Source organism: Saccostrea echinata, unplaced genomic scaffold (assembly GCF_033153115.1).
Source record: "Saccostrea echinata isolate AGI-Se365-2 ecotype Australia unplaced genomic scaffold, CSIRO_AGI_Sech_v1 ptg000062l, whole genome shotgun sequence".
NCBI lineage: Eukaryota > Metazoa > Mollusca > Bivalvia > Ostreida > Ostreidae > Saccostrea > Saccostrea echinata.
In genome coordinates, this window is record NW_026889811.1 from 7252501 (window position 1) to 7269726 (window position 17226).

At 34.1% G+C, this 17226-nt stretch overlaps 1 protein-coding gene across 1 annotated transcript in view; it reads left to right on the forward strand.

Moving 5' to 3' along the window:
* Positions 1 to 17226, forward strand: part of LOC133175526 (solute carrier family 12 member 4-like) — a 40507-nt gene that overhangs the window by 11629 nt on the left and 11652 nt on the right. Inside the window, exons 2-17 of the mRNA XM_061310642.1 lie at positions 532 to 623; positions 3880 to 4002; positions 6885 to 7028; positions 7843 to 8028; positions 8453 to 8682; positions 11309 to 11502; positions 11786 to 11926; positions 12221 to 12319; positions 13990 to 14047; positions 14166 to 14284; positions 14537 to 14711; positions 15102 to 15200; positions 15750 to 15869; positions 16152 to 16256; positions 16776 to 16864; positions 17144 to 17223. Coding sequence (XP_061166626.1) covers positions 532 to 623; positions 3880 to 4002; positions 6885 to 7028; positions 7843 to 8028; positions 8453 to 8682; positions 11309 to 11502; positions 11786 to 11926; positions 12221 to 12319; positions 13990 to 14047; positions 14166 to 14284; positions 14537 to 14711; positions 15102 to 15200; positions 15750 to 15869; positions 16152 to 16256; positions 16776 to 16864; positions 17144 to 17223 — 2054 coding nt within the window. The remainder of the gene's footprint in view (positions 1 to 531; positions 624 to 3879; positions 4003 to 6884; positions 7029 to 7842; positions 8029 to 8452; positions 8683 to 11308; positions 11503 to 11785; positions 11927 to 12220; positions 12320 to 13989; positions 14048 to 14165; positions 14285 to 14536; positions 14712 to 15101; positions 15201 to 15749; positions 15870 to 16151; positions 16257 to 16775; positions 16865 to 17143; positions 17224 to 17226) is intronic.

Consider the following 17226-nt stretch of genomic DNA (forward strand, 5'->3'; position numbering starts at 1 on the left):
GTTCAGTAGCCAGACAGATTGGGAATCACACACCCTGTTTTGCAGGGAGTGATTCTTTTAATTACCTGATGTGCCTTAATCAAAAAGTATATTTTTTGCCTGCTGAAGAGTTCACACACTGGCAAGGGACAATACTGAGCTATTATAGGACAGATCTAATAAGGAAAACGCAGATCTTTCCTAACTAATTTTATCCATAAATTATATTTAATGATTTTTTAAAAAGATCATCTATAAATGTCCAAGTTAAGTACTTGAAATTATAATACATGTACTTAATTTTACAACATTTGATAAGTTTATCAATTTCACCTGACTGCATGAATGAAAATAATACCAAAAAATATAATTATCATTTACAGCTAGAGCAAAAAATATCATAGAATTTATATATTTTTTTTTTCATATAATGGAAAAAATGAAAATTATGTTTGCTATATAAAGTTTTTTTTAATAGTGTTGTGCATGAAGGAGATTTTTGTTGCATAAACTGAAATATTTTGACAGTCTCTTTTGTTAAATAAATTTTAGGTGAGGACACTTCCCGTAATTTGGACAATAATCCCTTGGCAAGCAATGATGAACTGGAATCTCCGTACTCACAGCAGATGGAGCTGTATGCAGTAAGTACCGGTGTAGCATAATATTTTGATATCGCGATATATTGAACAGGGGTTCAATATATAGCATAATATTTTGAACCCGGGTTCAATATTTTATGGGGGGTTCAATATTTTGCAGCGGTATTTTAAACCCGGGTTCAAAATATCGTGGGGTTCAATATATTATATGACAGTTATATGACATTATCCAAATAGTTTGGACTCGAGCATATATAATACACTTACAGCTTGTACTGTATATTTTACATCAGAGCAAACATTAACATAGGACAATCTAGGAAATTTTAGAGTTTGATTGGTCCTCACAGCATTTTCTATGATGAGTTATCTTTCTGTGTGTCAGCATTATCCAAACAAGAGGCCCATGGGCCACATCGCTCACCTGAGTAACTTTGGCCATGCTGTTCTTTACCAGATTTCCCCCTTGTAACACCTATTGTGGCCCCACCCTACCCCCGGGGGTCATGATTTGAACAAATTAGAATCTACGCTACTACAGGATGCTTCCACATAAGTTTCAGCTTTTCTGGCCCAGTGGTTCTTGAGAAGAAGATTTTAAAAGATTTTTAGCTCACCTGTGCCGAAGGCTCAAGTGAGCTTTTCTGATCACATTTTGTCTGTAGTCCGTCTGTCTGTCTGTCCGTCTGTCTGTCTGTCTGTCTGTCTGTCTGTCCGTCCGTCCGTCTGTAAACTTTTCACATTTTCGACTTCTTCTCAAAAACCACTGGGCCAATTTCAACCAAACTTGCCACAAAGTATCCTTGGGTGAAGGGGATTCAAGTTTGTTCAAATGAAGGGCCACGCCCTCTTTCAAGGGGAGATAATAAAGAATTAGTGAAAAATTAAGTGCATCTTTTAAAAATCTTCTTCTCAAGAACCACAAAGCCAGGGAAGATGAAACTCATGTGGAAGCATCCTCAGGTAGTGTAGATTCAAGTTTGTTCAAATCATGACCCCCGGGGGTAGGGCGGGGCTACAGTGGAGGATCGAAGTTTTACATAGAAATATATAGGAAAAACCTTTAAAAATCTTCTTCTCAAGAACAGCAAAGCCATGATGAGTCATATTTATATGGAAGCATCCTCAGGTAGTGTAGATTCAAGTTTGTTTAAATCATGACCCCTGGGGGTAGGGCGGGGCCACAATGGAGGATCAAAGTTTTACATAGAAATATATAGAAAAAATCTTTAAAAATCTTCTTCTCAATAACAGCAAAGCCATGATGAGTCATATTTATATGGAAGCATCCTCAGGTAGTGTAGATTCAAGTTTGTTCAAATCCTGACCCCTGGGGGTAGGGCGGGGCCACAATGGAGGCTCAAAGTCTGACATAGAAATATATAGGAAAAATCTTTAAAAATCTTTTTCTCAGGAACAGCAAAGCCCTGATTGATCATATTTATGTGGAAGTATCCTCAGGTAGTGTAGATTCAAGTTTGTTCAAATCATGACTCCCTGGGGTAGGGTGGGGCCACAATGGAGGATAAAAGTCTGAAATAGAAATATATAGGAAGATATCTTCTGATGAAGAACTGCAAAGCCATGATTTGTCATTTTGATATGGAAGCATCCTCAGGTAGTGTAGATTCAAGTTTGTTAAAATGATGACCCCAGGGGATAGGGATGGGCCATAATGGGGGATCGAAAATTTTACATAGGAACATATAGGAAAATTTCTTCTTCTCAAGAAATGAAAATCATGTTTAGTCATTTTGATATGGAAGCATCCTCAGGTAGTGGAAATTCAATTTTGTTCAAATGATGATCCCCGAGGGTAGGGTGGGGCCCAATAGGGGGATCGAAAGTTTTACATAAGAACATATAGAAAAAAATTTCTTCTCAAGAACAGAAAAGCTATGTTAAGTCATATTGATATGGAAGCATCCTCAGGAAGTGTAGATTCAAGTTTGTTCAAATGATGACCCCTGGGATAGGGAGGAGCCACAATGGGTGATCAAATTTTACAAAAGAATATATGGGAATTTTTTTTAAAAATCCTTTCAAGTACAACAAAGCCATTTGTTATATTGACATGAAAGCATCATCAGGTAGTTTAAAATTCAAGCCCCCCCCCCCCCCCCACCCCCGTAATCTTTTCAATACTGAACTGATTTGTGCTTTTGCCTTGCCAATGTGCTCAGGTGAGCGATGTGGCCCATGGGCCTCTTGTTCCTATATATTTCAATGTAAAACTTGGATTCCCTATTGTGGCCCCGCCCTACCCCCAGGGGTCATGATTTGAACAATTTAGAATCTACGCTACCCCAGGATGCTTCCACATAAGTTTCAGCATTTCTGGCCCAGTGGTTCTTGAGAAGATTAAGATTTTTCCTATATATTTCAATGTAAAACTTGGATTCCCTATTGTGGCCCCGCCCTACCCCCAGGGGTCATGATTTGAACAATTTAGAATCTACACTATCCCAGGATGCTTCCACATAAGTTTCAGCTTTTCTGGCCCAGTGGTTCTTGAGAAGAAGATTTTTAAAACATGCCTTCAATTTTTCACTATTTCTTCATTATATCCCCTTGAAAGAGGGCATGGCCCTTCATTTGAACAAACTTGAATCCCCTTCACCCAAGGATGCTTTGTGGCAAGTTTGGTTGAAATTGGCCCAGTGGTTCTGGAGAGGAAGTTGAAAATGTTAAAAGTTTACAGACAGACAGACGGACTACAGACAAAATGTGATCAGAAAAGCTCACTTGAGCTTTCAGCTCAGGTGAGCTAAAAAGTCCAACTATAATTGTAAAAAATATGTAAATAGTTTGTACTTCAATCTATTTACATATATGTGACTCACTTAATCGAGAAAATTTTTTTTTGCATAATGTGCTAGCCTATTCTTGCCCAAGTACCTTTGAAATGTTAATAACAGACTTTAATTAGTTAAATTAGCTGATTGATAATGAAAGGAAAAAAAAAACATTTCAGTCTTCAATTGTTTGTTATTTCTCAAAACTTGTGATAGTAATTGCAAATAGTTGTATTATATTTTTGATCATAAATAATAGAATATTCAAGTAATTTATCCATTTATTTGCCAATTTATATCAACTTGCATCTAGAGTTTGACTGTTTAATGGGTATAATATCAACAATTATTAGATTATTTTATGGCATAGTCATTATTTTTTAAAATATGTTAAGTACTGTATACAATCAAATCACAAAAATTTAGAAATGCCTGGGTAAAATTGATGTATTATATCAGCAAATTTGATTTGTGGGAATTCTTAAAAGATTTGTATCTTGTAGGATGATCTGCATGAAAGAGGAAAAATCTCTCAAATTCTCAACCGCATTGCCAATTACCAAGGTGGTGTGGAACCCAATATCAGTGAAAATTACAAGTCCAGACCAAAGACGGTATGTGGATCTGTAAATAATAGATGTTGCAAGGAAGTATTTTGGGGCCTCATTAAATTGGAGGCCCTCAGAAATGAAACATGAAGATGAACAAATGGAATTGTAAAGTAGCACCCTTACAGAGTCATGTTTTTTTTTTATCCGGAATTGCTGATGGTATTGGCTACCAACTTTTCAATATTTAAAGACAAATTTTGTCTTAGATAAGAAATTTTCATATTGATTTTATTTATTTATAACCCCTAGCTATTCTTTTTTTTTTTTTGGAAATGCCTGAATCAGCAAATTTCTCATGAAATATATTCCAATTCAGCTGCATTTTGATGCAACCTTAATTGAACCTTCTAGCTATACAGCTATAGATTATAAAGGGGGGAAAACACAGTCATAAATTTATTTAAAAAAAAAAAAACTTTCCCATTTGGTAAAATTTTAGTATGATGTGTGATCTCTATTCCATTTGGAGGCATTCAGGGAGTTATAAAACAAGTGGTTGATAGATTTACTGTCTGGATCTGGTATTGAATCCTGATTTTTCTCTTACGGCTCAAATTGATTTTGCCTGATTATTTATTCATGTGTTGAGAAAGCTAGAAATTTAAGGGGGTCTACCACAACATACAGAATTTTTTTTTCGGTTTCCACTTTGTCAGGTCAATAAATTTTTGAACTGCATTTTGGTAGTATTTTAACTAAGTTCATTCAAAGAAAAGTAGTGTTACTTAGAAATGAAGTTTTGTATACATTTTGGTCACTGGAATGACCAGTTTTAAACAATCTTTGTTTTTTTAGGGTGATGAACAGGTAGTCAGATGTTGTTTTTAATTAGCACCCATGTTTTGAGCATGAAAATTTCCATAATTTTTTAAGTCTCCATCTGAACCCATTTTCAGAAACTTCTGATCAACATCCTTGCTGTTGTCTTTTGGCTTAGTCTAAAACTTAACATGTTGTCAAAATTAATATAGCATCACTTTATATTGTTGAATCAGGTTTTTCTTTGCATGACAATTTAAAGCTAAATTTTTTACCCCGAACTGAATAATGAGAGAAGATCTTCAAAATAGCATTTAAATAGTTGTTGCTCCATGCTGCTATAGTTCCGTAATTTAAAGGTATTGTGAAAATTTTTAAGTCTTGCAGATCATTTATATAATAATGAAGGTAGATCTGTTTAAGAATCAAGGTATATATGAAGATGTAATGGTTTGGGCGATGGATATTGGCCTGGGTAGCTCATTAGGTACTGACTAGTGATGCAGGGGTCCTGGGTTCGATTTCCTTTCTAGTCAAACATTTTCTCCTTTTCTGTCACCAGGGTTGTCCCGAAGACCCGGGGGCCAGGGAATTTCCCCTCCTATAATGATGTAATCCTCCGGTTATTTTGGTATTCCTCCTAAACTCCTCATTAGGGGAGGAACTCCAGATCCCCTTCTATTTTTTAAATGTCCCCTTCTATTTCAATTCTTAGGGATAACCCTGGTCACAAAGTGTTGGGTGAGTGATTTGTTATAAGACTAAAATACAGCAAAATCTGATTTTACGCCAGCTGAATAAAAGAAAACTTGACTTACCATGATCATGCTTTGGCTTTCTTAAATACATATTTGAGAAATTTTAATTTTTTGACCAACTTTTGATTGTTTGCTATGATGCTTAAAGTTTACTGGCTAGAATGAGATCGATGCATGTTAATCAAATGTCAGCATTTTTTAACTACCGGGTATAATGGGCATTAGTTTTGATGAATATTTCCAACTCGCTACTGGCCACTCAAATTCTTATTTGTGAAATCAAAGGCATGCATTTATTGCTCGATACAACAATTTTGCTTTAGTTAATGGACACATCATGGTTTTTCTTTTTTTTTTTTGTTTCTTTACGACATTTTCACAATTTATATTTGAAGACGATAAATTGGAAGTATAACTTGAAAACAACTGTGGGCTGGTAGTTTTCTTCAAGTCCTGCAGTAATATTTGAGTAAAGATATAATTGACTAGCTGATTCAAAATAAATCTATAAATCTTGACCAAAATTTCTTCTTGTGTAACTAGCTAACATTAATGCATAACAAAGATGCATTTGAAAAAAAAACTTTTTTACATTTCCAGTAGTAAAGTCTTGTAATTTACCTGTTGAATAAGTAAACATTTATGTTTTCAAAGACATGCTTTTTTTTAAAGTGAAAATAACATTTGTTTCAAGACTCTCCATCCATAGATAATGGAAGTGAATTATAACCATCCTTACACTGACTAAAACTGCCAAAATTGCACCAATTTTTTGTTAAAATCTATGTTAACAATTTTCAATCTCCCAGTCATTTAGCTATGACATCTCACAACTGCTCAGCTATGACATTATAGCATATGCCACTGCATTACGAAAAGACAGCTATTATAGGTGATAAGTGCAAAAGAAAAAAAAAAAACAAAGTAATAAACGGAAAATTCCATGTTTTGTAGTTATATATGGAGTTTATTTCACTCATGATACAGGATATTTTGGTATTTTAACTCTCGCTTCACACTTATGAAAATATCAAAACATCCTGTCCCACTCATGAAATAAATTCCATATCCAACTAAAAAACAATGGATATCGTTTATGCCTCTATGTAAATTTGTTTAACAATAAAAATTGTCCTAAATACAAACAATTTATACCACATCAATGTAACTTGTGGAAGACTCAAAATATAGGGTAAAGAAAGTTTAGAACTCCTATAATATTTCACCTAATTTTACTTTTGAAGTGGTTAGAGAATAGCGCAAAGGAAACAACTTTCTAGAACGAAATAAAGATGTTCAGTTGTGATTATCTAGTAAAATGATTCCACGTTTTATGTTCTGTAGATGATTAAGTATGATTCCATATTTTATGTTCTGTAGGTAAAGCTGGGAACTCTATTAGGGGTATACCTCCCCACTATACAAAACATTTTTGGAGTGCTGCTGTTTATTCGTATGACATGGATCGTAGGGATGGCTGGAGCATTAGAGAGTCTGGGAATAGTCATTATTTGTTGTTTTACAGTGAGTATTCACACATGATTAGAAAAAATTCTTATGAAATATTTTTGAATCATGTAATTATCTGTAATTATCTTTATTTTTTCATCTTACCTAGGCCATGCAAAATTCAATAAACTTTGCCTCAGATGGGGACATGAGACCAAATAAACTTTTGGAAAATAATTTTATCTTTATCTCTGAGAGTAAATTTTGCAATACTAATGTAACTTTTTTTGTAATCTCTATTTAGAATTGCTAATGCACTCGATGTTTGAGTCTGTTAAACAAGCATTAACAAGCGTGTAACCTTTTTATTGATGTCACAATGGAATGATGCAAATACACATCAGGCATTAAAAGTTTTGTGACGTGTTTCTTAAAAAGCAAACCCCATCAAATAAGATGTATACATCAAATAAAAATGTATTAAATTCTTTAGAATGGGAATAACTATCTTCTCATTTGTTATTTGCAACTTAATGCTGATTCAATGGTTACAAACATCCATTTTACGGGCTCTACTGATGCATTGCTGGTAAAACTCAGTTTGCGACCAATAAATCAGCATTACCAGTAATTGTTTGAAATAACAAACAAGAAGACAGTTATACTCTAAGTATAGACATTTTTTCTGCTTTGTTTTATTTTTCACAGGTCCTAAACACTAGCAATTTATAAATAAATACTGTTAAACCCCAGATTATTCAGTCATTTCTTTTTTGAGAGGAATCCACATGACATTCATGTTTTTGATTTCATGATTTATATTTTGTAAATGACAAATAATTTGAACTTAAGGTAAAAAAATCATACAGAGTGGTACTTCCTTTTCCAGACTTTTCTGACGGCCATATCTATGAGTGCCATAGCAACCAATGGTGTTGTACCAGCAGGTGGGTCGTACTTCATGATTTCTCGTGCCCTGGGGCCAGAGTTTGGGGGAGCTGTAGGGGTGCTATTCTATCTTGGAACCTCAGTGGCATCTTCCATGTATATTATAGGAGCCGTGGAAATTCTAGTGGTAGGCAAACTTTTTATAGAAACTCTGGGTTTTTTTTTTTAATTTGTACATTTATTTCACTTAAAAGTTGTATTACAACATACATGCTTTAAACAAATATTTTTTTGCAAGTGAGAAATATTTGCAAGCTTTGCAATCTTCTTTTACACAGAAATAAATTCTAGCTACAAGCCATTCATTTCTGTGTTTCTTCATCTGCAAAAATTAAATGCTCACAGAGATGGATTTATAACTTAAAAATCATGAATAAAAGTTGTGCTCACAATAATTGGATTACAGTTATTTGTGAGTTTCGATTCACCTTGTCAAAAAGGCAACAAATCTTTTCACAAAAAATATTTCTGTAAAGAAATTTCAGTTTTAAAGTTAGAGAATAGCTAGTCTGGTTTGCAGAAGATTAAACATATGGTATTCTTTCTTTCAGAAATTTATTGCACCTGTCTTGTCAATTTTTGGAGATGTAACCATAGAGGCCAATGCTTTCAATGCCTACAGAATATATGGCACTGTGATTCTTCTTATCCTAGCTCTTATCGTATTTGTTGGGGTGCGATTTGTCAGCAAGTTTGCAGCCCTTTCACTTGCTTGTGTCATTCTGTCCATTCTATGTATATACATTGGTATATTTGCTGCCACAAAGGATGATAATGTTCGGTAAGTGAATGATGTTATCAGGGAATCTATTTCACAGTGAAATGAAAAAGTTTGTTCCAAGTTTCAAGCAAACAAATTTGAAATACACACTGACAGGAAAACAGCAAGAAGTTTCCTGAAAACAATTTTGAAATTCACAGCTGAAATCTTAAATGAAACATACATCAAGTTTCCTGCAAGCAGATCTGAAATATCTTTGCATTGAGCTAAAGATTTCTGATCTGGTCCACTCCATTGACCTACTGTGTCATTTGTATGTTTGGATTATTGATGTCACATGATCTGAAATCCAACCTCTATACCCATAGGTTGCATCATTGACAAAAATAAAGTGTTTTAAAATTCAACAAATAAGGATCAAACGATGATAAATTGACAGGGTGCATATCTTTATACCTGCAATGTAGACACCAAATCACATTTTATTAAAAAAGTTATGCCACCATAACCACTTTAGTCTTAAAAATTTGTTCATTATTAAAATACAGTAGATTGAAGTACTTTTTAGATTTTCCAGATTATGTAGTTAATTTCAGCTATATTTTAAACAAATTACTGGTAGCATGGATGATGTATCTATAGGGCTGGACACTTCCAGACTTGCTTTGGATTCTAAATCTGACCTACATTTTCCAGATGAGTGACCAGGGTAATGTTTTTGGCATAGATGGTGCATCTAAGGATGAAAACTTCCAGATCTGCTTTGGATGTTGGAACTGTCAAAATTTTCTTGATTATTAAACAGGGTAAAAGTTTTTGGAGCAGATTTATTTTCGAGTAAATTTAAGTTCTACTTACACCAAACTTGCATGGATATTGATTTTGGGATGTACACTAACTAGAAAAGAAAAATTTATTTTAGATTTGCCTTACGTATAGATAACATTTGTCAAGGTGAACTTCGTAATCTTTGATTACCAATGTTTTCTGCATGGTGTTAATTTAGGGAATAGCTATGTATGCAGTCACCAATTTTTTGTGGAAATTGGCTGCAGCATACATTCTTAAGGATGACGTTTACTCAGGTTTCAGAAGACAGAGGGGAAATTTTATAAAGTACAATATGTTAAATCAAAAATTGTTCTAAATGGATAAAATAACCAAGTTTTAACTCAATATCAATTTAAAAATTTAAAATTTTATTATTTGAAGAAAATATGTAAGAACAAAAGTCAATATATGGTAATGCAGAGGAAATTCGGACTAAATTTTTAATTTTTCATTTTTGTCACAAAATTATATTTCTTGCAATATCAATTACAAAGTAAAGGTTACATGTATTTTTAAACATCATTTTGCAAATATTATGTGTGTTAAAGCTCTTGAATTATTTCAAATAATTGAATGCCATGAAATAAAGAAAATCAAAAATATGAACAAAAACCATTCCAGACAACATATCTCAATAATTTGATCATTGACGTCATTTAATTTTAATACCATTAAAATAAGGGCAACAAAAGTAAACTGAGGCTATAAATAATTTAGAGTTCTTATCATTCAGATTTTTGTAATATAAGATTAAAAATGGTGAAAAAATAGAAATCTGACAGAGGAAATTCAGACTGTAATAATTAATAAGTTTATGGCCCAAACTCTAATCATTTATTTATATGAAGTAATGCTGTTCCATTGCTATTATATTTCATTATTTAAAGAGTTTTGTTGCTTGTAATATTTTGTGAGTAAAGAAAAAACTGGTCATAGTGTGAAAAATTGAGGTATTTTCCGAGAAATACTCAGGGGCCACTAGCATGAAAAGTAGGTCATTGACCTAGTTATTTGAAATTGAAATTTAACACAAGAATCATAAGTGTACAATGTGCAATAGGTGGTTTTTCGTTCTTATCAGTGGAATTTTTTGTCATCTGAGTAAACGTCATCCTTAAAGTACATCAAAGGCAAATAGTGGCAATGAAAGGAATCTGCAGAATTATGAACCCATGAAAAAAGTTCATTTATAGTATTTGAAGGTTCTGCCAACAACTTTTTCAGACTATGGGCCCTTGTTGGCCCCTGCTTTAGGTGTCTCTTAAGATGATGCAATAGTTTATGATTAAACACCTATTGTCATTCCTGTTTCATACTCAAAAGTCTAAGGAAGGTCATTAATTTTGCCCATTTCTAAATTTTCTCATCTTCAATTGAATTTTCATCAGTCTTAAAGTAAATTTTGTTTCAGAGAAAAAGAGTGCCTATCTACTGAATATATATTTATCATGCTTTTGTATCAGATGCATCTTTTGTATGAAAATCTCAGATAAGCTAGCTTTGCACAAAATGAAAGTATCTCAAATTTGACAAAATTGCATCAAAATTGAGGAAATTTAAGAAAGTGTTATATTTTATCACCCTCTCATTGCCTCCATGTTGGCTTTAAATCAACATTCAATACTTTTTTTTCAAACAAGAATCATTTAAGATTCTTAATTACAAACTATTGAAATTTTGACTCTTTTGAATGTTAAGTTAAATGAGGCCAAATGTGGCTGTTACTGTAGCTTTTCCTTTATTTTTTTTTGACAACTCAAAAAACTTATTGGTTTCATTAATGAGAAAGAAGTTTGGCTCTTAATTATATATTATCCTAATATTATCTCTACTACTATGCATTTCCATCTTCTAGGATATGTTACCTTGGAGATAGGCTGTTAACAAGTGACATGGCGGAGACAAACGGAAGGTTTACATGTAGTAAGGACAACTATACAACACTGTACGCTAAACATTGCTTCAATGAGACATGTGATGACTTCTTCAATGAACATGAAACTAGAGTGGTGGACGGAATTCCAGGTCTGGCCAGTGGAGTATTTCATGGTAAGCTGGTTTCATGCCCCAAAGATGGAGGAGATAAACATTTTTTTTTTTACCTCTTTACATGTAGAACATGTATTTATCAGTCTGTGCTCATCTCTAAATATTTGTTTAAAACAAATATAAGAAAGTTTAATTTTGTAAATTTAGTCATGTTTGTTAGTTGTACATTCTGAGCACTTGTAGCAAATACTGGTAAGCAAGTAAGCTTGCAGATCAAATTTATTTCAATTTTAAGGTTCCTTTCAAAAATATAAGATTTTAATGATGGTGTTCTTTTGTACAGCCAATCTACACAACCGTTACACAGAAGAGGGTAAAATTATTGGCACTGACACGAAAGGTAACCGAGCCTATGGAGAAATCGTTGCCGACATCACTTCCTCTTTTATGGTTTTGTTGGCTATTTATTTCCCATCAGTAACAGGTAGGTAAAATTCATTTTGATAATGATTTCAGTTTTTGTCACTCTGCATATTTCACATGCTCAATCCAGTGTTGTCCATAGCTGAATACTGAGTTAACATATGTAAATATTAACAATGTCTTTACTTTGAATGGTCTACTGTATGAGAGATTTAACTTGTATATCAGTAAAAGAAATCATGTATGTTGTAAATGTACTTCCTTTTTTTGTGTAAGATTGTTTCTGTACAAGCTGCAAAACGTTGTTGAAATACAAATTACATTCATCATTACAACTTTGTTGTGCCTTTTACAGGTATAATGGCTGGTTCCAACAGGTCAGGAGATTTAGCAGATGCCTCCAAATCCATCCCAGCAGGAACCATTGCTGCCATTAGCACCACTTCTTTTGTTTGTATCCTTCGTTTTTAGCTCACCTGAGCTGAAAGCTCAAGTGAGCTTTTCTGATCACATTTTGTCTGTCGTCCATCTGTCTGTCTGTCTGCCTGTCTGTCCGTCCGTCCGTCTGTAAACTTTTCATATTTTCGACTTCTTCTCCAGAACCACTTGGTCAATTTCAACCAAACTTGCAACAAAGCATCCTTGGGTAAAGGGGATTCAATTTTATTAAAATGAAGGGCCACGACCTCTTTCTAGGGGAGATAATTAAGAATTAGTGAAAATTTGGTGGAATCTTTTAAAAATCTTCTCAAGAACCACTGGGCTGAAAAAGTTAAAATTTATGTGAAACCTTCATTACATAGTGTAGATTCAAGTTTGTTCAAATCATGATCCCTGGGGGTAGGGTGGGGCCACAGTGAGGGATAAGTTTAACATAGGTGTATGTAGAAAAAATCTTTAAAAATCTTCTTCTCAAGAACAGCAAAGCTATGATTAGTCATATCTATATGGAAGCATCTTCAGGTGGTGTAGATTCAAGTTTGTTCAAATCATGACCCCCGGGGGTAGGGTGGGGCCACAATGGGGGATCAAAGTTTTACATAGGAATATATAGGAAAAAATCTTTAAAAATCTTCTTCTCAAGAACAACAAGGCCACAATTAGTCATTTTGATATGGAATCATCCTCAGGTAGTGTAGATTCAAGTTTGTTCGAATCATGACCCCCGGTGGTAGGGTTGGGCCACAATGGGGGATCAAAGTTTTACATGGGAATATATAGGAAAAATCTTTTTAAAAGTCTTTTTCAAGAACAGAAAAAAACCATGATTAGTCATATTGATATGGAAGCATCCCCAAGTATTTTAGATTCAAGTTTGTTCAAGGCATCCTCCAGTAGTAGGGTGGCCGGCCATGAAGAGGGATGGCCGGATCAAAGTTTTACAAAAGAACATATATAGGAAATATCTTTAAAAATCTTCTGATCAAGAACAACAAAGCCATGATTAGTTATATTGATATGGAATCATCCTCAGGTAACATAAATTCAAGTTTGTTCAAATCATGACCCCCCCCCCCCCCCCCCCCCCCCCCCCCCCGGAAGGAAAGCAGACATCTTTAAAATTCCGTTTTCAAGAACATGATTACTTATATGATTAGTTATATGAATATAGAAGCATCCTCAGAAAGTTTAGAATCAATTTCATTAAAATCATGGCACCTGGGGGTAGGGTATGCCTAGAACAGGCGATCAAAGTTTTACATATGAACATATAAGAGAAGAAATCTGACAAAGAACAGCAGGGCTATATTGACTCAGGTGAGCGTTGTGGCCCATGGGCCTCTTGTTCTGGAATTGACTCAGTTTGTGTTAAACTAGCAGAGTAGATATTTTTTGTATTGAGGGGTTATCTATGGGCATTGTAAACTGCATGGCCCAATCCAATCAGATTTTTCTGAATAGTTTAAATTAATGAAGAGTAGGTAAAGAGGAACTCTTTTTGTCTCGTTTGAATGAGATCATTTCTTGTATAGACTTTGAACAACTTTTAGCATGTAGAATAATAAAATACATGTATGTCAATTTGTAAATGTAGTAAATGGAATTGAAAAGGTTACTTCAAAACAAATTTTTGTAGAATTGCTGCATGTAAAACTGATGTGAAATTTCCTTAATGCACATTAGATTTTAGCTGCGTACTCTTCTTTGCTGGCACCATTGAAGGGGATTTGCTAAGAGATAAGTAAGTATCATTTAAATATTTGGTGATTTCGAGCAGAGCTGACCAATCTGCATTAACCAGTCATGTGACTTTTGACATGGTTTTCATGACCCTTGACCTTTCTTTAATCTTTTGACAGATTTGGAGAGAGTATAAATGGTGGTTTGGTTGTGGCAAAGTTGGCGTGGCCCACTGAGTGGGTGATTCTGATTGGGTCATTTTTGTCTACCCTGGGAGCTGGACTTCAAAGTCTCACAGGTGAAAAAGCTGAAATAAAAAACAATGAAAACAGTACAAATGTTACATTTTATGAGTTCACATACACACCTAAACCATTGAGAGATCAATGCTTTAATGCTGTCATTTTTTTGTAAACTTGCACTATTTTATATGAAGACAAGATATCTAAAAGAAAAGCTAGATATTAAATGTGTTATTTTTAATGAAAAAGAAGCACATTATAATTTATTTGCATTGGAATATACAGATGTGACACTGATGTTTTTATAGGAGCACCTCGTTTGTTACAAGCCATTGCTAGTGATGGAGTTATCCCTTTCCTGAACGTGTTTGGGGTAACCACTAAGAGGGGGGAGCCTTTCAGGGCTCTTCTATTAACTGCCCTCATATCAGAGCTAGGAATCCTTGTGGCCAACCTTGACATGGTAGCACCCATCATCACCATGTAAGATTCCAAACTCAAGGACAATTTCAGATTTCTCCATGCAGTTAAAGTTTTGTTTTACATTTCATATATTATTTATTTTGGAACTTACCGTATATACTCACCTATAAGTCGGTTGTATTTTTAAGCTTAAATTAGAGGGATTGACCCACTAAAATACCAGTCTTTTTATAACTCGCGTATAAGTCGGATAAAGAGTTTTGGACCAAAGTTTAACTCCCCAAAAACCGACTTGTAGGCAAGTATATACGGTAACTATTGTTTGACAAGGCAGAAATAATTAAAATTGTTAGAAAAGGTAACAGATTTGTCAATTATCTCAGTATTTCGTTTTGTTCAGTTGCTTCTTTAATTCATGCTTTATTAGATAGCTTACATTTTTTACTGTAGGTTCTTCCTGATGTGCTATGGATTCGTCAATATGGCATGTGCTCTACAGACATTACTGAGAACACCCAGCTGGAGACCCCGATTCAAGTTCTACCATTGGTAAACTCATTTTTGTTATATTATATGCTCCAAAATTCAAAGATAGAGGATTCAAGTTCTACCATTGGCAAACTCGTTACAGTAAAATTGATGGATATAGCAAAGTTTTCTTGGATCCCCAGCTATATAAATTTTACGAATTCCTTATACGGATATAACGAATTATGGATATAGCGAAGTAATTTCACAGGTCCCAGTGACTTCTTTATAACCAAGTTTTACATTATTGTTGATATTATATGCTCCAAAATTCAAAGATAGAGGACATATTATTTTGGCATGTGTAATTATCTGTCTATTTCTACCCCTGCATGACCATATCTAATGAACTGCACAGTTGGTCACGGTCATGCAAAAAGGTCAAAGGTTAACTATGAATTCACTACTCTTAGGAGCATTGTTTCATAAAGACATCTTGTATCAGAACTTGTTGGAAGTTAACAAATACAAAATTTTACTTGAAGTATCTGTATCTTTATTTTGTAAAAGTCAAGTCAAAAAATGAATTTCATAGCAAATTCCTTTAGATTGTGTGTTTGTGTGTTGCAGGATTCTCTCCCTTATTGGACTGGCACTATGTGTGACTCTGATGTTCATATCAAGTTGGTACTATGCCCTGGTAGCCATTGGTATTGCTGTCTGTATATACAAATACATTGAATACAAAGGGTAAGTTACAGATCTGTAGGAGGAACAAGCTAAATTCTCAGATTTTTTAAGTTATAAGGTAGTCAAATATAATAAAATGTTCCTGAGAAAAAAAAATTGTACAGTTCTACAGAACCTTGGTATCTTGAACATTGATATCTTGAATACCATATATTTTGTGATTTCAGGGTCCCATCCACTATTTCTTCATGTATTTTTACCTCAATATTTTGTTAAATTCTTGGATCAATGGTTGAATTAGATCAGTGAACTTGAATACTAAATCTGTACCTGGTATTGTAGTGCTGAGAAAGAGTGGGGAGATGGAATCCGGGGTTTGGCTATGTCTGCTGCTCGATACTCCTTACTGCGGGTACAACAAGGAATTCCCCATACCAAGAACTGGAGGTACGGTGTCTAACAAAGGAAAATAAATTACCTGTATGTCATTTCTGTTAAATGGAGCCATTCCAAGGAAGTTTAACTTATTGTCTGATTTTGTAGAGATTCAGAACTTTGAGGTAAAACATGCTTTAACCCCCACAAACATTGTACCAGATTTCAACACTTTAACCCCAAAATATGATGTGGAATAATAATTCAATGCTGTATTTTTTGGGCTATTAAAAGTGGCAAATTTTTGCTATTACAACATTTATCTGTTTTTCCATATATTTTAACCTTAACTGTGTTTTGGTTTTTCATTAATATGGTGTGAAGGTTTTTCAAAATACTGCACATTTCAGAAAAATCAATAGCATTTGATTTTTTTTTTTATAATCTTCCACGTCTCTGTGTGTGTGGCCCACATTTTCAAAACTAGAAAATAACTCTCGGTTTCCTAAACAATAACCAAAAAATGCACTTCAAAAACAAATGGAAATAGTGCTATATTAAGTGTTTTATTTATTTAAAATAAAAAAAAAGACCACAGCTTCTGGTGTTAATGAAGTTGGAAGATGACTTGAGCCCCAAGTACCCACAGATGGCGGCCTTTGCTAGTCAGCTCAAAGCAGGTAAATATGTCATCCAGAGACTCTTCTGCTTAAATTGATGCTGCAAAAAAGTAAACAACTGGTCATATCTAAGGAAACTTTGAAGCAGCTTGTTTATCTGCTAATGGGCTGAACGGTATATGTACATGCTTCAAATATTTTAAACTGATAAATCTGAAAAATCTGAGATACTGCTTAAAAGAATATATAAAGGAGGTTTTATCCACTCACTATTAATAGTCAAACACTGATTAGAGAGAGAGCTACCAAGAAAAATTTTTTTTTTTGTGTGTGTTACAGGGAAAGGTTTGACTCTGGTGAATTCTGTGATTGAGGGGAAATACATGGAGCGATATGACGATGCCCAGGTTGCCAAACAGGTT